The 24,374-nt window shown below is 36.2% G+C and overlaps 1 protein-coding gene across 4 annotated transcripts; it reads left to right on the forward strand.

Annotated features, from left to right (window-relative positions):
• Positions 1-424: 424 nt before the first annotated feature.
• Myl1 (myosin light chain 1) lies at positions 425-23,952 on the forward strand. Of its 4 annotated transcripts, none has more exons than XM_070028101.1 (7): positions 425-682; positions 13,859-13,886; positions 18,643-18,786; positions 21,066-21,239; positions 21,636-21,713; positions 23,314-23,356; positions 23,755-23,952. In XM_070028101.1, the coding sequence occupies exons 1-6, from the start codon at positions 566-568 to the stop codon at positions 23,340-23,342; spliced, it is 570 nt and encodes a 189-aa protein (XP_069884202.1). In that variant the 5' UTR covers positions 425-565; the 3' UTR covers positions 23,343-23,356; positions 23,755-23,952. The 4 variants fall into 4 exon arrangements, with proteins under 4 accessions (XP_069884202.1, XP_069884375.1, XP_069884458.1 ...); XM_070028274.1 differs by lacking the exons at positions 425-682; positions 13,859-13,886 and adding exons at positions 12,775-12,856; positions 13,583-13,607; XM_070028187.1 differs by lacking the exon at positions 425-682 and adding an exon at positions 12,808-12,856.
• The last annotated feature ends 422 nt before the right edge of the window (positions 23,953-24,374 follow it).

The following is a 24,374-nucleotide window of genomic DNA, read 5'->3' on the forward strand; positions in this document are numbered from 1 at the left end:
AATGATGGCCAAGATGGGAGGAGCATGAACGAAGAAGCTGGGTGAAAGTCGGTGACACTGCCTGCCAAAATTACAAGTGGAAATTGAATCCTTCAGCAAAGCATCTTAGGCATGGAAAAAAAATGATTTAAAGCTTCAACAGAACTGTAATCCTACAAAGAAAAAAAGTATGTCAATCTACTTTGCTGTCACCAAAAGATCTGAAGCTGGCTTTGTCACAGTTCTTTCTCCTTTATATATAGAGGTCGGGGGGAGGGGGCAGGAGGAGTTTAAAAAAAAATTGAAGAAGCCCTGACCCTTTAGATTCCATTTATAGTCTGAGCCTGAATGCCATCCCCCTTGACTAGTGAACTGTCCAATCGAGCTGCATGTGTCAAGATTCTACTAGGCACAAAGTGAAATATATATGCACGCCCTTATACCATTTAACACTCTGAGTCCACCTTCAAGACACTGGGCTGTGGATCAAGCAAGCTACCACTGCTCTTCCAAGTATCATTGTGACAGGTTCTTTTGGAGGAGATCCTTCTTTTTTTTTTTTTTAAAGCCATCCTTTTCAACAAAAATGGCACCAAAGAAAGACGTGAAGAAACCTGCTGCTGCTGCCCCAGCCCCTGCCCCAGCACCCGCTCCTGCCCCAGCCAAACCCAAGGAAGAAAAAATTGACCTCTCTGCCATTAAGGTAACTAAACAGATGCATTATTTGGTCACTGAAACATTTTAACAGTAAGGGAAACTCCAGGGATTTTTCAAAGAAGTATTTTTTTTCCATTGAGAAATGTACTAAATGATGAACCGCTTTATGAGTTTTTTGTTGTTTTCCTTTTGGAAGAAAATAATTTTTTTAAAAAAGACCTCTATTGAACATTTTAGTGAAATATTGAGAATATGAAATTATGTTTGGGATTTTTCAGTTACTCTAATTTTTGTTCTCCTAGTTTCTATTTCTCTCTAAGTTATACAAATACGATTCAAGAGAGAGTGTATATGTAGAAAGGTGTTGCATTTACAAGTATTTCAAATAGTTCTTTTTTTTCTTTTTCTTTTTTTGTAAAATCTTTCTGGAAACTTGAAAACTTGATCATTTACCTTAAAACTACATCATAGGAATTTGTAGCCTCTGTTTCCAGAAGCTTGAAGACAGCTGATTACCCAGTTGTCTTGGCTATATGTACTCGACAGCTGTTTTATTTCATCTGTTTAAGAAAGAGAAGATTTTTCCACTCAAGCTAGTTCTCCCTTCGTCCTTGCTTAATAAAATTGATATAATATTAAATGAGAGCTCTGGGCAGAAAAATAGGCATCCAAGTGTTTCAGTGACCATCACTGCCATCTTATTTAATTATTTAATTGCTTTTCTGAGTTGCTTCTAAATGAAAAACTAACCAAAACATGATGAAACTTGTCAGTGACTTGGCTTTTCACGTTTGTCTTTGAGCGTTTGCATACTGATCTTGAACTAAGGAGAATGTGATTGATTTTTGTGTCAACGCTTCGCTGTGATCAAAGTTCTCTGCTGCTAAAAGATGATCTGTTTTTGGAAACTTGACAGAATGGATGCCCTGTTACGGCGAGGTGACTTGACCTATTAAATGAGTTCCTTCTTCTCATTCATTGGGCTCCTATTGGTCCAAATGACAGTTTCAGAATTTTCATCTAATTAACCTGGCCTTGTATGGAAAACAGTACTTGTATGGAAAGGGCTTATGAGGTGATCTGCTGCCCACTTATGCCAGGAGTTCTGTACCTGACCAATCTGAAGTTTGTTACACATAGTCTGCTTACAACTAACTGTAATGCTGCCTGGCAGAGAAGTATTTCATTGACTAGCATACACATATATTTTTCAAACCATCCTTAAAATAAAGATTGAATTAGACTACCCTTGGATTTATGAAATAAAAGATATACTCATAATTTCAATTGCATTCCAATTCTGTATAAAATGTTATGCTTCAAGTAGATTTTTACATTTATTTAATTCAAAGGCATATTTGGGAAAAAAGTAGATATAGGAGCTAATAGTATTTGGGGACTATTTTTACTAAGTATCCATTTAGGAGGGGAAATACATATCAGATCCTCTGATTACTGTTTTCCCACCTTCACGATGCATGCATACAGGTCATTAGGAAGAAACCAAATGCTTCATCTCCAACAATTGTCATTAATGTATCATTGCAGATGCATATTGACACAAGTGCAATTACAACCATGACAATAATTTTGATTGTCCTTATTCATTAACTCTTTCTTTTGAAGTAACATTAAAATCTGTGCCAAGGCTATTTATGTTTATTGTGATTTTAAATGATATCAACTCTTTGTATCTAGGATACAAAGCTTCTGGAAGAAAAGAAAATGTTTCTACCTTAAAAAAAAAAAAAAAGCAAAGATCCCCACTAACAACAACCAAAAAAACCATAAGCATTAACTTTAAAGGAAATGGGTTGTAAATGAAAAAAAAATAGTTTAGCAGATAACAAGTCTCTGAGAAAAGACAGTCTTACTTTTGCAATCCAGAAAGTAATCCAGTTTTTGTTATTGTCCACAGAAAAGTAATACTTTTCTGAACCTTGAAAATTATATGGTGAGTTGATGCTAATATGAGCTAGTACAACTAAGGAAAATAAGAAAATACTCCAACATGTGCTGTAAGAATGTTCTAGCTCTATTGCCACTGCATTACATAGCAAGGGATGTAATAAATTTGGATAAGGTACACAAATCAAAATAGGGAGGTTAAGTGACTCTTCACAAAACAGTAAGAAATTCATCTTTATTCCATTCAATGTGAGTCATTCCTTATTAGGAAGGTGAAAGACAAGAATTAAACCTATCTTATTTTTGTAAAGGAATTTAAATGCTTTCAATGATGTACATTTACCAGTATGAAATTAGTGCATATTCAGAAGGATGATAGCATAACCGAAAATATGGTGCAACTCAAGAATTTTATCAAATTTAATTTCATCCCAGTACGTAATAGAACTAAATAAAAAGTACAAAATTGGGGCTGGGAAGGTGGCTCAGTGGTAGAGTGCTTGCCTTGCATGCATGAGGCCCTGGGGTCAATTCTTTAGCACTACATAAGCAGAAAAGCCAGGAAGTGGCATGGTGGCTTAAGTGGTAAAGCACTAGCCTTGAGCTGAAGAGCTGAGGGAAGCGCCCAGGCCCAGAGTTCAGGCCCCACGACTGACCAAAAAAAAAAAAAAAAAGGTACAAAATTTCATATTATGGTGTTTAATCATTCAATGATGTTTCTAAATATATATTACCTCATACATGCTCTAAATATTTTCAAGCAGAGAAAATGAACTTTAAAAAAAGTTAATAGAGCTCTTGTATATGTTCATTAGCTTTCTCAAAAACTATATAAAAATAAAACTTAATTGGATTTTAAACTTTATTAATCATGTAAGACTAGAAATTTTGGCCAGGCTTGCAGCTCATGCCTGTAATCCCATCTACTCAGGAGGCAAAGATCCAGAGAATAGATGGTGGTTTAAGACAAGCCAAGACAAAACTTTTTTTAATAATAAGATTTTTGTGAGGGGTTACAATTACATGAGCAAAGTAATGAGTACATTTCTTATCAAGCATTGTTGCCTCCTCCTTTGTTTGCCCTTCCCACCCCGGCCCTCCCATCCTCCCCACCCGCGCCAAAGTTGTAAAGTTCATTTTTTGACATAAGGTCTTGTACATCTCATTGTTGCAATGGGTCCACCTGTATCCCTGTTTAAACGATTTGTTTTTCCCCTTCCCCTCCACAAATTATACCAACATCAAATACAGTGAAAACCACAGTAAAACCAGACAAAACTTTGTAAGACCCTTTCTCAACAAATAAGCTGTCTGTGGTGGGATGTAGTTCCAATTCCAGCTCCAGGAGAGACATAGATAGGAGAATCACAGACTATTCCAGGTTTTAAAAAAAAGGGGGGAACTGTCTAAAAGTTGTGTTGTGGCTCAGGTGATAGAGAGTTGTGTAGAATATGTGAGTTTCTGAGTTCAAACTTGTACCTCCAACAGGAAAATAAAAAGGATGGGAAGGGAAAGGTAGGGCAGGGAGGGGCAGGGGAGGGCTTGGGAGGGGAGGAGAGGGGAGGGAAGAAGAGAAAGAAAGAAAGAAAAAGGAAGGAAGGAAGGAACTAAGGAAGGAAGGAAGGAAGGAAGGAAGGAAGGGAGGGAGGGAGGGAGGGAGAGAAAGAAAGACATACAGACAGGAATAAAGAGAGATGACAGAGAAAGAAAGAAAGAAAGAAAGAAAGAAAGAAAGAAAGAAAGAAAGAAAGAAAGAAAGAAAGAAAGAAAGAAAGAAAGAAAGAAAGAAAGAAAGAAAGAAGAAAGAAAGAAAAAGAAAGAAGGAAGGAAGGAAGGAAGGAAAGAAAGAAAGAAAGAAAGAAAGAAAGAAAGAAAGAAAGAAAGGAAAGAAAGAAGAAAGAGAGAAAGAAAAAGAGAGAAAGAAAAAGAAAGAAGGAAAGAAAGATGGAAGAAGAAAAAGAAAGCAGGAAAGAAGGAATGGAGGAAAGAAAGAAAGAAAGAGAGAAAGAAAGAAAGAAAGAAAGAAAGAAAGAAAGAAAGAAAGAAAGAAAGAAAGAGAGAGAAAGAAAGATGGAAAGAGAGATGGAAAGAGAGATGGAAAGAGAGAAGGAAGGAAGGAAGGAAGGAAGGAACCTAATCATCTTTTGGATACTGAATAGTGCAGAAGTTTAAGCGTAGCTGTCATAATTCACTATACAGCTATAGTGAAATTTAATTCCATAATAATATTCTCAGTTAAGAACCGTGTTCCATCCTAAGATATTGCCATGGGTTGGCGCCTAGCTGTTGTACTCAGATATTTTGGGGTGTTTTCAATTCATTTTCTCGGTTACTTAAATGCACTGCCCAATCTGACTTTCTGGTTTCTCGGTTATTTAGAACATTTCTTTAGTTGTTCTTGTCATAAAACCACCAATATTCTCCCAGAGATGTTTACTGATCTGCTATCCGCACGACTTTTTTAAAATAAGTTCCCTTTTTGAAACCAAATTTCTGCTGTTATTTGGACAACAAAGTTACTGTCCCTGCTTGTTCTAAGCATTCTTCACCCTTCAGAGAGTCGATGCTCTCAGCTGGAGTCCACACTAAATAACACTATCTGACAGAATTGCAGCTGTTGGAACTAACGCTCACTGTAAGTATGGCTCCTGTGGAAACACAGGAGTGATACCAGCTGCAACCATGGGAAATGATGAAATAAAGGAAATGACATGCACCCCAATCTTAAATGATCTTCAGAATGTAAGTACAGCTTTTGCATGATGCTTGTGCTAGCTGGAATGCCAGGATGTTTTAAGATGGAGAGTTTGAGTCCTATCTCTCATTGTGCTGTTCACATTTTAATTCTCACTGTGTTCATTATTCAATCTGGTTATCGCTGACGAGGCATGCAGGGGCCATCACTATGGCTATGTACTGGTACAGAATGCATTGACAGAAACTCCACCAAATAAATTAGTCTCAAGACAACAGCTGACCACACTCTTGGGAAGAGTTAAAATTTCAATTTAATCGATAACTTGAACGCCTCATGTTCCCAAATATATCTATTTATTGATGACTATTCAATAGCTGTAGATGGTTATGCATTCATTATGACTTGTTTTCGCTCAGGAATGAAAAGTTACTTGTGTTGGTCTCTGATGTTTTCTCTTATTTAAGAAGGCTAATACATCTGATCCCATAGGAAGTATTCTGGGAATGTCACATGAAGCTATGGCCCATGAAAATCTCCAGAAATTAGCAACTTCTTTGTAGTAATAACAATCAATCTTCATGTGAATTTATCCTGTACCACATTTCACCTCTTCAACCTTATACATTTTTTTCCAAGAAACTCAGCCTAAATGATCAAATAATTAGGCAAGTGATGAAGCTGGAATTGAACTTAGAACAATCAGAGTTAACTATGTTAACCATATCCTGAGCTATCTCTGGTTTCTAAAGAGTACTTCAAGGATGTGTGAAGGAGACATTTCTGTTCTTAACAGCATGGAGTAGGGTGGATCTTGTGTTGTCCTGCACAGTTCTGTGTAGCCAGAAGAGGGAGTTAAAGGCACATATCAGAGCAGGTTCACAGTCTTTGACCTTGGCTACTCTCTACTGTTCTGCTCTTTATGCTTTCTTCATCCTAGCACACTTGCTGACAAGTTGGTTGTTCTCTTTTATAGGTGAAGGCTAAAACTTTAAGAACCTAGGACTTTCATTCATTTTGTTCCAGGTTCCCATAAAAAGCTGTAAACAGAAATCGAGTTAAACATTACTCCTGAATGCTATGAAATATTGAATTTTAAAATAATTTTGGTTTTATTTTATTAAGTACTTACCCATTTCCAACTTAATCTTGAAAACTTACTATCGAACTGTTTTTCTGAGAAGAATATGATATCTCTGCCATGCTTATAAATACATAGCTTGATTTAAACTGAAAACTCCAGTAAGCATTCTCTGGAGTAACAGGTAGAAATGTATCACATGGTTAAATCATAACCTACACTGGTTTGAGACAAAGAATAGAAAAAGATCCTATGAAGTCAGTTTCTAATTAGAAAAAAGTAGTAGAAATAGTTAGCTGCTTTCTAAGATTCCTTTATATCATATTGAAAATTTGTTTTCTTTTGCAATGATGTTTCAAGATTAAAAAAACACTAATGCAACTTGAATGTCAACCAATTGTAATATTCAGCCATTTGCAGAGTACATATAACCTCAGGAGAAAACAAAAATTATTTGAGTTTATTATTAGGTATCAGTATCACATTTTCTTTCATATATTCACACTGTAAAAAAATAAAACAAGTGGACTAGAGAGGGAAAATAATAAAGAGAATTTTGTAATTCTCTCTAGAATTTCATTTTGAATTATCTCTATCTGAATTCTGTCTTGGCAAAGAAAAGTACAACTTGTGAAGGAAGAGATATGTGCATCGACTAATAGTGAATAACTTTTCATTTTGAAGATAATTAAAATCTTGGTAAGGCAAGAAGACTACAAAGTGACAGGACAAATTTAGCCCTTGACATTTTCATGCTGCAAATGAACCCCCCTGGCAAGTTGTCTTTAGAAGTCATTCCATAATTACTTACACAGTATTAAGCACCATCTGACTCATGGAAATTATGAAAAGGATTATATTTAGTCTGCTGATATGACACTTTCTTCCACTTCTCTTCGGACTGAAACACTTTTCATGTGAAAATAATACCTTAAATAGTTTGTTTCTACGTTCATTTTCAGGGTTCTTTTTTTTAACCCTAAACCAGAATCTAGAGGAGATATGGGCTACATACCCTGTCTCAAAAACTAAAAAGAAAAAGAAATTATAATTACCTGATTTTTCTCTGTAGGGACTCACGAATATTAGCACTATTCTAAAGACTTCAAATTTTGATGAGGCAGAAAAAGAACTAGATTGGGAATCTTGTTTGGGTTCTCCTAGCAAATCATGTGTTCTTTGGATACACAACTTCTCTTCTTTAGGTTATTTTTTTTTAAGATTATACTATCAGTTCACACAATTTATAGGGCCTACAATGTGACTTTTTTGATCCATTTGTCAGCACAATTTACCTCAATTCTTTTCATTTTTTTCATAGAAAAAAAGTGTTAGGATTATCAACTTTGTACCACTATGCCTGCTACTATAATTTAAAACAACCCATAAAGAATTTTTCTAATACCTTATAAAAGTTTGAAAGTGGAGGGGTGAACAGAAACAGAATTTTAGACTTTAAAGAAATCATATGAAAATAAATGCACAAAATTAAAAAAGCAAAATTTTCTCAATGCCATGCATTTCTTGATCAATTACTAACTCTGGAAAAGTCAGAGACCATTGGGGAAAAAAGAGTAGGTTTGGCTCACATTTTTATTGTTTTAATTAAAATTCACTTCAATCTCTGTTAATTCATATGGGTCTAAATTATGTTAGCATCACGGTCTTTGCTGTGATGTGACTGGCTTCAGTTGACTCGTCTAGGCCTGCCGAGTACAGAATTATACATTTTGCCTCAGTTCAGAACAATTTATCCAATCCATCCATCTGGTGTCTCTTATATTAGAGAAGCCAAGTACAATGCTAAAGTATATAAGTCAGTGAGATTAACACACACACACACACACACACACACACACACACACACACACACACACATTTATATCCTTAAGTAAAGCAAAAACAAAAACAATTAACAGCTCCTTTCATGGTATGGTTTAGAAACCCTTAAGATGGTACAAAATTAGACAAAGTTATTCCTGAGAATCTATATATATGTCCAGTCTTGCTTTTTCTCGCAGGCCTTAAATTAGGGACATACAGCAATGTTGTAAAACTGGCTCCGGTTGGAACAGCTTCTTTCCTTTGTCTTTCTTTCTCCTCATGTCCATTTATCTCACTAAGCAATGAAGATCTTTGAAGATTTTAGTCCTTGTGCCTTCCTACACTTATTTTTCCAGGTTGTTTTAAATTATAGCTCTTCTTTTTACTGTACTAAAACCTTATTATTTATCAATTCCAGGACCTGTTTGATTCACTGAACTTTAATATTTTTCTTTAACCAACGATTCTTCCTATCAGAAAATTTATCTTGTCTTTAATCAGTTAAATAAACTTCACAATAACTAACTGAAAGATAATTTCCAAAGTGAAAAAAGAATCTGCAAGTACTACCATAGAGTTATTTTTAGGAGGAGTGTCTTGTACCCTATTACTTAGCTATAAACTCGATGGCAAGGGATTGCCCAAGTCATAAAAATATATTTGTCTAAGACAAATATTTAAGCTAGAATAAAAATAAAAAGAGACTTTATAAACAAAAGGTTGGAAAAGAGAACTCTTGGCAACAAATAGTCTTGTAAAATCTGAGAAGAAGGTACTAGGAAAAAAAGAGTGTAGATACAAATAATTCAAAATGAGCAAGAACTATGTGCTGGGAAGCAGCAGGTGGTGGAGATACAGTGTTGAAGGACGAGAACACATAATTCCTCTAGAATGCAAGCTCTTTAAGACACAGATAAGGTGTGTATCCTCAGGAAATATTCTGCAGGAGGAGTTTGTGTTTAAAGGAAAAGCTTAGTATATTTGTGTCCTGGCAGCTTTAATTGAATGAAAATAGACTGACAGGAGCAACAGTCCTAGGGGATAGAGATGTTGGGACACCACACCACCCAGTCCATGTCAGGAACAAATAGGTTTCAGGGATAAATTATACTTCCCCAAATATAAGACAAGAAGGTCAAATAACTTACAGTTGGGAGGAAAGAGCTAGGTAGAATATTTGAGAGAAAGAAGATTATTGAAAGGTAGGAGGTACTATCAGGGCTTAAAGAATATTTAATTTCTAAAAAAAGGAAAGCAGAGAGGAGTTCATGCCAGACTGAAAGACTTCTAAATCTAACTTTTAAAATAAACCAAATGGTGAAATGGCAAACTGAAGCCACTACTAGCCAACTGTGTATTCACATCATGCCTTTGTTAAAAAGGCTGAGTACATCACTATTATAATAATATCAGGGCAGAAAGGAAAGGGAGGTGGCATTTGTTATTTTAAAAAGAATACTAGAAAATCAATTATACATTTACTCCTGAGAACAAAACCTAGGTCTTCTAGCTGTTTTTTAATTTTTTAATTTTTTTCTTTTATTTATTTGTTGTTTATGTGATACTAAGGAGTCAAACCCAGGGCTTCATGGATTCTAGACAAACACTTTACCTCTAAGCCACTTTTCTAGACCAGGTATTCTTTGTGTGTGTGTGTGTGTGTGTGTGTGTGTGTGTGTGTGTGTGTGTGTGTGTGTGTGTGTGTGTGTGTGTGTGTGTGTGTGTGTGTGTGTGTGTGTGTGTGTGTGTGTGTGTGTGTGTATGCCAATCCTAGGACTTGATCTCAGGGCCTGGGCACTGTCCCTGAGCTTCCTTTGCTCAAGGCTAGCACTCTACCACTTGAGCCACAGTGCCACTTCTGGCTTTTTCTGTGTATGTGGTACTAGGAATCAAACACAGGGCTTCTTGCATGCAAGGCAAGCACTCTACCACTAAGCCATGTTCCCAACAACCTAACTTTTTTTTTTAATTTAATTTTATTTTATTTGTGAACATATTGTACAGAGGGGTTACAATTGCATGGGCAGGATAATGCGCCAACAACCTAACTTTTAAACTACAGTTGGCTCTTTAAAGTTTAGTCTTTCCTATTGTCAAATAATATGCTCAAATTTATATCTTAATTCTCAGTAGGTTAAAAAAAAGTCTTAATTGTGTGAGAGAAAGACATGGAACTTACTTTTTTTTTTGTCGGTCCTGGGGCTTGAACACTGCCTGAGTGCTATCCTTGATCTGGCTCAAGGTGAGCACTCTACCATTTGAGCCACAGCGCCACTTGCAGTTTTCTGGTGGTTAATTGAAGATAAGAGAGTCACAGACTTTCCTGACCAGGCTGGCTTTGAAACATGATCCTCAGATCTCAGCCTCCTGAGAAGCTAAGATTACAGATGTGAGCCACCAGCCCCCAGCTGACATGGCACTTTCTCCATGTCATTTAAAAATTGCCTATCACTTTAAAGCTTCTATTTTAAAATAATATGATATTCATATGGCTGTGATAGGCTTATTCCACACAAATAAATCTTTCAAACTGACTTTCTGGATTATTCAACAGATCTGACCATGTTTTATATATACTTAATGGCCTACTTTTTATTTGAAAAAATAATGAAATATGAAAATACTGTTATATTTAGAAAGGCAACTCCAATTTTATAATTTTGTAACATTAGTTACAATTAGTAAAATTAGTTTAATGAATTTGCATCTTAAATTATAGGGAAATTTTAATTTAATGACACAATTTTAATTTAATGACATACATATGTTACAGAACTAAAAATGAACACAAAGAAAGCATGTTCTCCTCTAATAGCTCTATGTATAAAAATTGTGAGATTCCAAGTTAAACAATTTTTAAAGATTATAAATTTCCACCTTTGAATCCATCTTTCATTTCCTGTAAATGATTCAAAGCATTTGCTAAAATTTCTCTATTAAATTTCATTTCCCAATAACCTTTCAAAATGTCAAAGTTTATGAAATTATAATTACCTAAAAACCAGTAATTTCTAAATTACATTCTCAGTCCTTATTTGGGGACTTGAGGTTCTAAGTATTTTTTCCTCATAGACTTGAACCCAAAGTGATGTATATTAAATTGTGAACTTTTTTCTAGATTAGTTTGAGGGGTAGCCTCAAAGTATGTGTTCTTGTAGTAGGAGTGAGTTCATTGTTTTTATGACTCTCCTCCTTAAAAACTTTTATGGAAGCAGTAACTGAACCACAATTCATTTCCAATATACTTTATGCTACTTGAAATATGTACAAAATGATGAACATTTTGTCTGAACTTCAGTAGGCATACTAGGATCGATCTCCTCTAAAAACTTCTCAACCCTATTTCAATTAGGAAGCTTTTCCCTGTTTTCATATAAGCTGCCATGTAAACCCACTGCTGGCCATTTCCACAGATGTCTTTAAAACATTAAAGTATAATGTTGTGTTCCCAGAAGTCTTGCCTCCTATTTTTTTCTGGTCAATCTGCAGACTGAGCCATAATGTATTTGATAAGGGCCCAGATGCTGATAGTTCACATCTATAATCCTAGCTACTCAGGAGGCTGAGATCTGAAGAATAGGGTTCAAAGCCAGCATGGGTAGGAGAGTTCATGAGACTCTTGTCTCCAATTTATCACAGAAAAAGCCGGAAGTGGTGCTGTGGCTCAAGGGGTAGAATGCTAGCCTTGAGCAAACAGCAAACAGCTGTTCCTTGAGGAACAGCATCTAGCCCCTTAATTCAAGCCCCAGTACTGGCCAAAAATAAAAAAAGTATTCCACAAGGCAGTAACAGAATCACCATGTTCTAGTAAGAACTTAGGGTAAAATTTTAAAATAACATATATAGAGCATACGAGAAAGAGGGCAAAATGGCGTAGCAGTTTCCTAGCCTTGAACTTCAGAAATTTAAAAAAAAAAAAAAAAAAAAGACTAGTCAGCCATCATGAAAATGACAAAGAAAGAGGAAACTGCACAGACCTAATGACAGAAGACTAAGGGAGAATGATGGAAAATGGAGATCAGAATCATCCCTTATTTAGAGTATACCCCTGATACTATAATTTGCAAAAGAGCAATTTCATTGGGTATTTCAAGACCTGACCAGATGGCCACGTGTGTACATCCTAAAAAAAACCCCACAGAGCATGCATGGCCTTTTCACGTCCTCTGAACTTTGCTATAAGTGACAGGGCTTGAGAAGATCTTCCTTCTATAGCCATTGCCATTTGAAACCTCAAACCAGTCCCACCCAAGAAGTTCCATTAATACCAAGTCCTTGTTGACTGGTACTTCCTGAAGTCTGTAATTCACCCAGAGATGAAGTCAGCCTGAGCCACTAGAGAAAACCTCCTCTGCACTTGAACAAAGAAAATTCTTCTTAAAGAGATACTACATTCAAAAATCTGAGAGATAAAGACCATAAAAGTACTGACAGGCTTCAGTCCCACGATAGCTGTCCACTCCTAGGTCCTGCTTTCCTAAAAATAGCCCCCAGAGTACAGATCTCTTTCTCTTTGCCCTAAGAAAGCTAAAGAACTCTCAAAGGGGAGTGGCAACTGCTTCTGAAACTTGATGCTATCTGTGAGGTCAGTTTGCCCAGAAATAAAAAGGAGCCTGCAGAGCAAGGAGGACTCTACTCAGGGACTGGAGCTGCCCTCAACCTACTCTTCAGCGTCTTCGCTCTGACTTGCAGCCCAGACTCATTCCATCATGGTGGGTCCTTCAAGAAAGCTACTTGTCATTTATAGGAAGATAGAGTTCAATGTCTAGGAACTTTTTGAGAAAGAAAGGCAGACAAGGAATAGAATTGAGGGAAGAACATATCCAGGTCAAATACTTAAAATGAAGTATATTGATGATAGAATTAATTACTTAAAGCTGTGATGCCAATTGAAAAAAAAATACATCTTACTCCTAAGAATGCTTTATATTTCACCAGTGTTTGCTCTATCATAAAGGCTTATCTAAATTTAGATAAGCAAAATAGTATACCTTAACCTACAATCAATCCAGTGGTAACTGCTGGCTGCAATTAAACTGCTTCTGATGCTTTGGGTATTATATTTTAGTATAAAAATGTACTAGCAGTGGAGAGATTTAAGAGTCTTTATGTACAGTTCATCTGTACTTTTCCATAGAGTGAGTGATAGGTGTTAGTTATGTCTGAAATGCACTAAGAAAAAATTGCTCTAGGAAGAATTTGATTTAGCATTTGTTGCATCATGGATTCATCTCTTAAAATACCGAGAACTATTTCCTAATTGTCTTTCTCAAAAGATTTATCTGTTCCTAGATTCAAAAGTACTCTAAGGCAATCTTCTTATTCTGTGATACCTACCTGGACTTCCTAAAAGTCTCAGGGCAGAGAGCACTCACTTTCTGTCAATGCATTTGAAAGGGTACTAGTTGTTTCTTCCTTTCTCTCTCCCGCCACTGCAGTCCTTCAGTGCTGACCAGATTGCAGGTAAGTGATCTGAACTTCTCTACTGCAGATGTAGGCAGAGGACTGCCTGGTTTCTGAAATGTTACTTAACACCAAGGCTTGCTTATTTTGTGGTTCAATCTGTCCGTGTCCAAGCTATGCCTGAACTTGGAAAAGTAGCCTGACTTCTAGAGCTTACTTTGAAGAGTATTCAGGAAATGAGCTGGATACAGTTAAAAATAGGGACATTTTTGTTCGGTTAAATTTTTTTGTGATTAATTTTTTTCTAACAGATCGAGTTCTCTAAGGAACAACAGGATGGTAAGTTTAAAAGCTATAGTTGTTAATATGTGCACACTCATTAGATGACATGTGAGAAAACCAACTCCCTTGGGCTGAGCTCAATGCTTCCTAATTATCCACAGTTGTTACTGCCATGCTAAATATAAATTGCTCTCAATGATGCCAGATATGTTTGTTCAACCTGTAGTCTTTGCTTAAAATCAGTAATCAAAGATTTAAGCAAATAAAAACTAAACACCACAAAAGAAATCCTTAAGGTCACTGATTTCTAAGTAAAACTGATCACACACTTGGATGTGTATATACTCACAAAAGGTATTGATTTTTACCAATAAAATCCCTACAAAGAGATTTGAAGACTGAATCGCTCAATTAAGAAAACAAAATAAGTTATAAAGACTGTCCACTTACCAAATCTAAACAATTTCAATAGCAATCATAGTGAATTATAGAACAAAAGTGACTTCAAAAACAAAGAAGAAGGTACAATTTGTCTCAGAGCTGTGGGAGGGAACACTACCCATCCTCTGGCCCAACCTCTGTCCAATAGATCCTGGATGGATACCCAGAGAGGTGATAGTATCACCTCAAAACTTGGTGATACTATCAAAATCTGGTATGATTTTTAAACCAATTAGAAATTTATTTCATAAAAAGTTTCTTGCAAGGAGTTTCCAAAGTCTTAAGATTCAAAGATTCTGAATTTTTAAAAGACTTTAATATTTCTTTTGAGACGTGTGTGTGTGTGTGTGTGTGTGTGTGTGTGTGTGTGTGTGTGTGTGTGTGTGTGTGTGTGTGTGTGTGTGTTAGTAATGGGGTTTGAGTTCAGGACCTAGGCATTGGCTCTGAGTGTTTTTTTTTTTTGCAAGATTAGCACTTGATCACTAATATTTTGGCCAATTTGAAGATGAGTATTAACTTTCTTGTCCAGGCTGGCTTTGAACTAGGATCCTCAGTCTCAGTCTCCTTGAGTAACTAGGATTACAGACAGGCATGAGCCCCAGCACTTGGCTACCTTTTGAGTCTTTGGATCCAACAGGTCTCATGTCTAATAGGCCCTTATTTTTTTCATTAGGAAGTAAAGGAAGGCATGGTTGTACAGTGCCACACCATTTGAATGAACCGATACAGAAATACATCTATAGAAAGGAGGGAATGAAACAGTTTGGTCATATACTACTGCATAAGTTTGAATATTGACCACAGTCATATAATATGTATTTCTTATGTTAACAGAGGTATAAATAATATAAATATGGATAATTAGTAAAGACCTATTTGGGTTTCTGTACCTGAAGAAATCCTCATTCTTCACTCTTAGTGTAGTGCCTGTCATGTTCTTCACTTGGGTATCAATTAAGAAAAACTGGATGTTTACTATACTCTAAAAGATGTTACTGTTACCTAAATGATGGGTGATGAGCCCGTGTAGAAAGAAGACTGAATGAATGGGTTACTTACAGATCAAGATCATTCAAAAAGTTTAAATACTGTGGCATTTTTGGAAATTGCATTATAATTTGTTTGATATTAATGTACTTTTTGCTAGTGATGCATCAAGTCTTGCATGCCAACCCTCTCTAGGTCTAATTTACTATATCATTATGACTGCCAAGTTATGGTAGGATCAAGCAATGAAAGATTTTCAAACCCTTGCAGAGACCCACAGACTCACTGTTGAATATGAAACCTATTGCTCCACATGTGAAATAGGTTTTAGACAAGAAGTTGAATAAAATTAACATAGTGAACTGATTTCCTTTCATTTTAGGAAAACAAATGTGAGCTTTTAAAATTAAATGGAAATCCTGTACTTTCAGAAATGAATAAAGACTAGCTCATTTCCTTGTTTAATGTTTAAAGAAGTTTGCTCATGCTGCTCTATTTGTACTAAGAGAACAAAAAGGACAGTAGGAAAGAAAAACATTACAGCATTCCAAATGTCTAAGTCCTATGATGTCTAGTTAATTTGTCACCAGCCACATGATGCTACAGACTACTATTTATCAAAAATTAATAATTTTAAAATCTATTATCTTCTTCAAGGGCAGTAGTCATATCCAAGAGTCAAAGAAAGTAGCTACCTTTGGGGGAAGGGGAATATACAGAACAATTCTATCATTACCCCAAAGTTCTAAATCTATGTTCTTCTGTACTACTGGGGAAAATAGGAAACATATTAGTCTCTGTTAAAAAAAATCTATTCTGTTATTGAAATATGGAAATGGCTACAGATTAATACATGAGTGAATGGGAATAAATTTTCTTTATAAAAATAAGGAGGCAGCCCTGGGAAGTAGTTTGTCAATCTAAATTCTAGAGTCCTCAAGAGAGTAACCAATACTTTGGTTACAAGTATGGAACACAAAGAATATATGTTTTTTCTGGTTTCTACATGAAATCAACACAAACGTTAAATGAAAAAGTGATTCTGTTACAGCCCATAAAAGTCTGACTCCTACACCAGTACCTGACCAAGGTAATTGTGAGCTCTTTGAGTATTGAGCCAGTAACAAGAATAGTTCAATTTCACATGTCCGTTAGAAAGATGGAAAATAATATTTGGCTAATGGCGCTACAGGATCTGCAGTATCTATTTTAGGTATTTTAGCTATCTGATAAGTAATCTGTGGAGAAAGTATCGTGTGTGTGTGTGTGTGTGTGTGTGTGTGTGTGTGTGTGTGTGTGTGTGTGTGTGTGTGTGCACTTGTACACTAATCCTAGGGTTTGAACTCAGTGCCTGGGTGCTGATTCTGAGCTGTTTTGCTCAAGGAAAGTGCTCTAACACTTGAGCCACAATGCCACTTTGGCTCAAGGAAAGTGCTCTAACACTTGAGCCACAATGCCACTTTTGGCTTTTTGGTGGTTAATTAGAAATAAGAGTCTCACAGATTTCCTACCCGGGCTGGCTTTGCACTGATCCTCAAATCTCAGCCTTTTGAGCAGCTGGAATTACAGGCATGAGCCACCATGCCTGGCCTTGACAGTATCCTTTGATTGGAAACTACTGGTTGACCTTAAAAGAGTATTTTTTCAGCTCTACTAGTTCATTCAAGAACTTTTTAGTGCCCTTAATATTCCAATAAATCACCATCAATACTTCTGGACTTCCCACATATTTAAGTTTACAAATTTTAGTTTAAATGGCCTCAGTGGACCTCTAAATCTGTAGTAACCCCTCTTCCTTTTTTGTACGTAATTTCTAAACTCCTTGTCATTTTAATTTGAAAAATAAAACCAGTTCAATCAAAAGAGAACAATAAATGATAAGGAAAATAACATACGTGTACTGAATGCACCCGTCCATTTAGTAAACAAGAAATATGAAAAAAAACAAGTAAACAAGAAATATGAAAAAACACACAGGCTAAAGATACAGCTTTGTAAGTGGAGAACGTACCTAGCATGCAAGAGGCCTAGGTTCAATCCCCAGTACCACAAGAATAAATAGATAGATAAATAAGTAAACAAACTAACAACCTGTCAGTTGAGTCCATTAATGTGAATATTCTGGTCTCAACAACATCTTATGATTTTGTTCAATGTTGCTATCAGGAGAAAGCTGCGTCAAGTATACAATAGATCTCTACACTATTTCATATAATTGCGTGTGAAGCTACAAGTATCTATATTAAAAGTTAACTTAAAATATACACTTAAATTATACTCTAGAAGTGTATTATTGTATACATTACCTGGAAAAAAGACTAAAGTATTGATATAATTATAGCAACAATCTAAAAAGACTACATGTTCTTCTGAATGTCTTATCCCAGAAGCCTATTAGGGTTGCACACAGAAGTGGTTAGATGATATAGGAATTATAGGTTTCTCTCACTCTTGTAAATTTTTCCCTGAAAAATAAAATTGTTTCAGAAGAAAACCTGATTGAGATGAGAGCTAAGAAAACCTGTATATCAAGAAGAGGTTTCTCTATATAATTTAAGAAAGAAACTGGATTAACTTCACCTAACAAAACCCTGATGAGATATGGTTTTTTTTGACATTTGAACATGAGTAGCTATATAATGAATTTTCTGAGGATTATTAGATTGTCTCAAGGTCTAGGAATTTCTTACCTGAGCCCTCCTTTCCAGGTAAGTGAAAGAAATATGAATAATTATGACTAGGAAGTTTCATTTTTCATAAGAGATTATGAAGCATGTATCAGCATGTATTGAAATTGGAAGTGGTGCTTCAACATAATCCTAAAAAGAAATGCTGACAGTATTCACTAATGATTTCGATAAAAGAAGGGAGGTTCTGTTAGACATCAGTGGCTCACCCTTGAAATCCTAGCTACTCAGAAGTAAACTGAGGATTGCTAGTTCAAAACTAGCTGAGGCAGTAAAGTCCTTGAGACTCTTATGGCCGATTAACCAACCATAAGGCAGAAAGTGGCGCTGTGGCTCAAGTGCTAGCCTTACACAAAAAAGCTCAGGGACCGCAGCCAGGCCGGTGTTCTGGCACCAGGACCAGCACAAAAAAAGGTGGGGGGGGGCGCTGAGAAGATAGCAATTTGTGTGGTTGGCAAAATCTGTAAAACAAAAAAGAATTTGAACTGAATCCTTGAAAGAGCACAAAATTAAGAGTGAGCGAAGGGGTGAATAGCAAAAAGATGGGTGAGAATGTTGAAAGGGGTGACATTGATCTTTATAAACTGTTTTGTTAAATGGCAACTCCTTTGCACAACTACTTAAAGATAATTTTAAAAAGATTAACTAATAGTTTGGAAAAAGGAAACAAACACCATAATGTTCCTTGCCTCTTGCAGAATTCAAGGAGGCATTTCTCCTGTTCGACAGAACAGGTGAATGCAAGATCACCTTGAGCCAGGTCGGTGATGTTCTTCGGGCACTGGGCACAAATCCCACCAATGCAGAAGTCAAGAAAGTCCTGGGGAACCCCAGCAATGAAGGTAACTCACCAGTTCTCTCCAGATCTGTGTATATCAAAGCCTAGATGGGGTTAGGGGGAGGCAAAGAGAAGGAGAGAGAGGGAGCAGGAAAAGAACAGAAATAAGTAAGGCTCAGGTTACTCCTGATGACGGAGGCTGTGTGCCTCCTGGCAATCTAGAGTCTTAGCCTTTGTCCTCATAAAATGAATGACCCCTACTTTAGAGAGGATCTGAGAGCCATAATAAAATGCATCATGCTTCCATGATAAAAGTGATACCTCCTGCTAAGATCATCATCCTCAGAATCATGTCTAATGTCTATAGCTGAGGAGTTAAGGAACTAGCTAATATCCAAATTAGTGTACATTTTCACACTCCAAACCTTTAAAAGCAAAATCGATTTTAACAAAGAAAGTAAAGATGAGTAAAACCGAGTGAACTTTTTACAGGGTATCAGTTAATCTACAATGCCATACTTCTAGAGGAAAAAAAACATATTTTTAATAAAAACTCTGCAAATAAAGTTTCAGTGTTGGGAAGTGATTGAAAGATGCATGCTTCCTTTGGCGTGTACACTGTCTTTGACACTGCTTCTCAGGCTGCCTTTAAAAGAAACTCAGCTATCTTAATTAAGAACAGACACATTGACATCTCGATGTGTGCTTTCTATTTCCAACAAATTACAAAGGATTTGAAAATCCTACACCAGAACCTGCATTCAGTGCCCCAGGGTAAATCTTGGATCAGAAACCAGTAGTATATGTAAGTGGTAAAATGGCACAAGTTATTCACTTGAGGTAGAAACCCAATCATTAGTTTGGAACACGGAAATTGTTTTTAATCCCAATGGTTCATGACAAAGTTTAACAGTCAACTGGAAAATGTGAGTCTAAACAAAAAAGACCTAACACAAAACTGAAGTCTTTTAAGTAGCTATTTGGACTATTTATTTTTACTATTATGGGGAAAAAGGGAAAGGGAGGAAAATAACCCTGTAATTCTTTTTAGTAACTAAGAATATTTTGGTGATTTTCCTTCATTAGAAAAGAAAAAAGAACTTTGATTTCAAGAAAACTTCTAAATAAGTCTGCTGAAGATTTCCTCATTTTCTTTGAAAGAAATTTGCAGTTAAATCATGCAGAAAGTAACTGGAGTAGGAGATAAAGTGAGAAAATAATAGGCTAATCCTATTTTTAAATGTCCTTGCCTAACCTGCCAACATCCATTTTAAAAAGAATTATTAGGTAAATGCTCATTTATGGAGCATTCAAATGTAACCTACCTAATATTGCCCTAGATTTCTATTTTTTTTTAAAAAGAATAGAGGAACTTTTATTGTTATTTTATGAGTACACAACTTTATCCACTTGTCTATGTCTGGATAGTCTATTTCATAATTTTATCATGAAGGAATTTGTCAGAGATATCAAAGATTCTCCATTACACAGCTGCAAGGAGATCACAGAATATTTGACTCAAGGACTTTCTTCATAAGGTTTATTATTTGGTTGGGGATTTTTTGGTTGATTTTTTTTTTTTTTTTGGTCAGTCATGGGGCTTGAACTCTGGGACTGGGCTTTTTCCCTCAGCTCTTCAGCTCAAGGTAAATGCTCTACCACTTGAGCCACAGAGCCACTTCCGTTTTTCTGGTAGTTTATTGGAGATAAGAGTCTCACAGACCTTTTCTGCCAGGGCTGGCTTTGAATTGCCATCCTCAGATCTCAGCCTCTTATAAGCTTTTTTAATTATTTAAAACTTAAAGAAATGTAAGGCTATAGGAAAGCTCAGGACATAGGTACAATATGTGGAAAAGTTAAGTTTTACTTTGTCTATATGGTGATGGGTTTATAGAAGCAAACCACCATATTGCTTTCCTAGCAATAGAATATATTAAATTGGCATTACTAAGAAAATAGTAGGTAACATTTATTAAGCACCAAATTTTACCCACAAACTTTAATAAGCTTTATGTGTATTATCTTAGTTAATTCTCATAATGACACCCTGAGGTAATTGTGGTTTACAGATGAAGACTTAATACACAAAGAACTTTAAAAAGTTACCTACTGTTGCATAGTTATAAGTGGTGGATTAGAAGTAGAATCGCAGCCCAAGGGCTCTGTAATTCATGCTATTATTATCTATTATCATATTTTTGTTATTTTTGCAATTTTACAACTGAAGTTTAAGCTCCGTGAAGATTTTTTTAAGAGCATCTGGAATGAATTTCAAGTGTAACTTGTAATTCAGAAATGGTATTTTATGTAGCTATTAACTCTCCAAATTAAAATATCTTCCAGAAATGAATGCCAAGAAAATTGAGTTTGAACAATTTCTGCCCATGATGCAAGCTATTTCCAACAACAAGGACCAGGGTGGCTATGAAGATTTTGTTGAGGGTCTGCGTGTCTTTGACAAGGAAGGCAATGGCACGGTCATGGGTGCTGAACTCCGCCATGTGCTAGCCACTCTGGGTAAGGAGAACGTATTGCAAGGACTTAATAGGACAGAATATACAGGGAAGTCCATGACATGATAGGAGAATAATGTTATCACCAAAACAAAGGAGGGTGAAGGACTGTAGTTCAGTCAATAACTGTTTCAATTAGTCTCAAAGACAGTGAATTTGTTTCAGGAAAATTAGCAATGAATAAAAAAAGCATTGTAGTACCTATAGGATATAGTTTGGAGAAGAAGGTATAATGTGCATTTTATGCATTCATTAAAAACAGTTTGCGGATCACTTACTGAGCATCAGGAAAAGAGGAAGGAACCGTTTTGTTTTGTTTTGAATAGTTAGAATGTATGACAGACTTTTGAAAATGAATGCAGCCTTGTTTCTAACAAGGGGGTGGGATGTGTTTCCCCAGGTGAAAAGATGAAAGAGGAAGAAGTGGAAGCCCTCATGGCAGGCCAAGAAGACTCCAACGGCTGCATTAACTATGAAGGTACAACCAATGCCATGGCGTCAGCAACTCTGATTTAGTTGATAATAGACTCCACTGGAACTAAAATTCTTCCTTTCTCTTGACAGACACACATTTTATGCTATCAGATAGTTGTGTAACTCTAAGAAGATATCCCGTGAGGATCTGAATAGAGACATGAGATTTATTCCAGTGTTTTTTGTTTTTGTTTTTTGTTTTACCAAACACATGCATTGTTTTACAGTTTAACATGTGCTTTCTCACCTATGTTTTTCTTGTTAGATCTTAGGCTGGAAGACAGGCAGGGCTTGTGTCAGAATCAATAGCTTAGACTAGAATATTAAAGTTGTGGAGATTTTAAGGTACAAAATGTCAAACAATGATAAAAGTGGCAAAACTGAAGGCTTTAAGGCTTCAGTTACTTAGTGACAATCAAATGATTAATAACAGACCTAGCACTTAAATTTAGTTCTTGTCATCTACTGCTCTTGCATACATGAAAATCATTCTTTAGCTGGGCATAATGGAACTTATCTGCAAGGCCAACATTCGGGAAACTGAGGCAGGAATATCTCAAGTTCAAGGCCTGGACTACAGAGTGAGACGGAAGGAAGGAAGGAAGGAAGGAAGGAAGGAAGGAAGGAAGGAAGGAAGGAAGGAAGGAAGGAAGGAAGGAAGGAAAGAAGGAAGGAAGGAAGGAAGGAAGGAAGGAAGGAAGGAAGGAAGGAAGGAAGGAAGGAAGGAAGGGAGGGAAGAAGGGAGGGAGGGAGGGAGGAAGGGAGGGAGGGGAAGGAAAGAGGGAGAGAGGAATGAGGGAGGGGGGGAGGGAAGCAGAGAGGGAGGGAAGGTCATTGTGCTACACAAAACAAAGATGAGAATAATATTGCACAATATAATTTTCAAGTGCAATATACTACACATAATAACATGCATAATATAATTTGTAATTTGTAATATTTCCAGTAAAATTAAAAGGATTATCTCCATCTAAGATTATCTATTTACATTTCAATAAACTTATGTTGATGGCTTTGATAAAAATACAAACTTACAATGTCCCACAACTTAGAAAAAATAAAACAGGAAAGAAAAGCCCATAAGAATGAGGGGAGAAAGTAAAGAGGGGAGGGGAGAAGAGAGGAAGAGGAGAGGTGGGAAGAGAAGACAAAAGAAAAATACTCAACCAAGCAGATCTTCACTGGTAATTTTGATTGAACTTCAATTTCTTAGTTGTAAACAACTTTTCACATTTGGTTATTACTATAAATACATTTTTATAGAAGAATTGGGGGGCGGGGCTGGGAAGGTGGCTCAGTGGTAGTGTGCTTGCCTTGCATGCATGAGGCCCTGGGTTCAATTCCTCAGTACCACATAAGCAGAAAAAGCCAGAAGTGGTGCTGTGGCTCAAGTGGTAGAGCGCTAGCCTTGAGCTGAAGAGCTGAGGGACAGCGCCCAGGCCCAGAGTTCAGGCCGCGTGACCAACAGAAAAAAAAAAAAATCATTGGTAACATAGTATGGATGTATGGGAAAAATAGTATCTTAAAAGAATGTCACACATCAATTTCTCTTTCATTAAATTTGACTGTTTTCTAACCCTGAACTGCCTTTGTCACCCCACCAGCTTTTGTCAAACACATCATGTCCGTGTAAATGGAGCTCTTCAGGTACCTACCTGCCCTCTCTTTCATAAATACAGCTTTGGCTAAAGTTTACATTTTCTAATTCTTTTGTTTGCAAGATATAGGTATGTTTCAGTGGCATGAACTTGGAGATGTAATTTCTAGGCTTACCTAGGAGAAATAAATAAAACATTGCCAAAATGCAATAAATAAATAAATAAGGAATTCTCAATATTGTATTTTTAAAATTAACAGCTTTAAATGCTATTAATATAATCAGTATTGGTTTATGCCATCAATATAATCAATATTGGCTCCTAATGAAGAGTCATTAAGCACTGGCTCCTTTTGTGCTTATACTTCGTTTGCACATTATTTTCTCCTGAATTTTCTGCCTGGAAAGATTGGATCAACATCTCACTCATTTTCCTTCTCCTTTACAGAACAAGCACTTGTTGGAACCTTATTTCAATAATACTCATGACTGACTGCCCAGATCTGTTTACTACCATTCAGAAAACAAAACAAAACAAAACAACCTGGACCATTGAAAATGGAAGGATTCCCTGGATTTTTATATGCCTTAAGTTTTTTTTTTTCTCTGCTGCTGTATACAAGAAGAATAAAAGGTTGACAATCAATCCAAGTACCATCTTTATTATCTACCATGGGTCCACAAGCATCCCTAAAATACTACATCAATAAACAGAATTGGTCAGTCTAAAATATCCCAGTGTTTTTATTTCCTTGTTTTATAAAAATAATTTCTGAAACCTCAATTTTTGTTAAGTATACAAAATCTTAATAAATTACAAATTTGTAGAATTATTGAAGACTACATAGCAAATACAAAATATTGAAAAGTGTGAAATTTAAAAATCGGATAGGGGAGGTGGCGCTGTGGCTCAAGTGGTAGAGAGCTCACCTTGAGCTGAAAAGCTTAGGGACAGCACGCAGACCCAGAGTTCGAGCCCCATGACAGACAAAACACAGAAAGAAAAAGAAAAAAAAATCAGATAGGGGGCTGGGAATGTGGCTTAGTGGTAGAGGGCTTGCCTAGCAT

The sequence above is a fragment of the Dipodomys merriami genome, unplaced genomic scaffold, assembly GCF_024711535.1.
Source record: "Dipodomys merriami isolate MVZ:Mamm:240054 unplaced genomic scaffold, mDipMer1.0.p SCAF_1, whole genome shotgun sequence".
Classification (NCBI taxonomy): Eukaryota; Metazoa; Chordata; class Mammalia; order Rodentia; family Heteromyidae; genus Dipodomys; species Dipodomys merriami.

What these genes read in the sequence shown, in the direction of transcription:
- Myl1 (XM_070028101.1), top strand. Translation starts at nt 566, where the DNA reads ATGGCACCAAAGAAAGACGTGAAGAAACCTGCTGCTGCTGCCCCAGCC. An exon ending in CCATGTGCTAGCCACTCTGG is followed by an intron (nt 21,240 to 21,635) that starts GTAAGGAGAACG and finishes GTGTTTCCCCAG; the next exon opens with GTGAAAAGATGAAAGAGGAA. An exon ending in CGGCTGCATTAACTATGAAG is followed by an intron (nt 21,714 to 23,313) that starts GTACAACCAATG and finishes TCACCCCACCAG; the next exon opens with CTTTTGTCAAACACATCATG.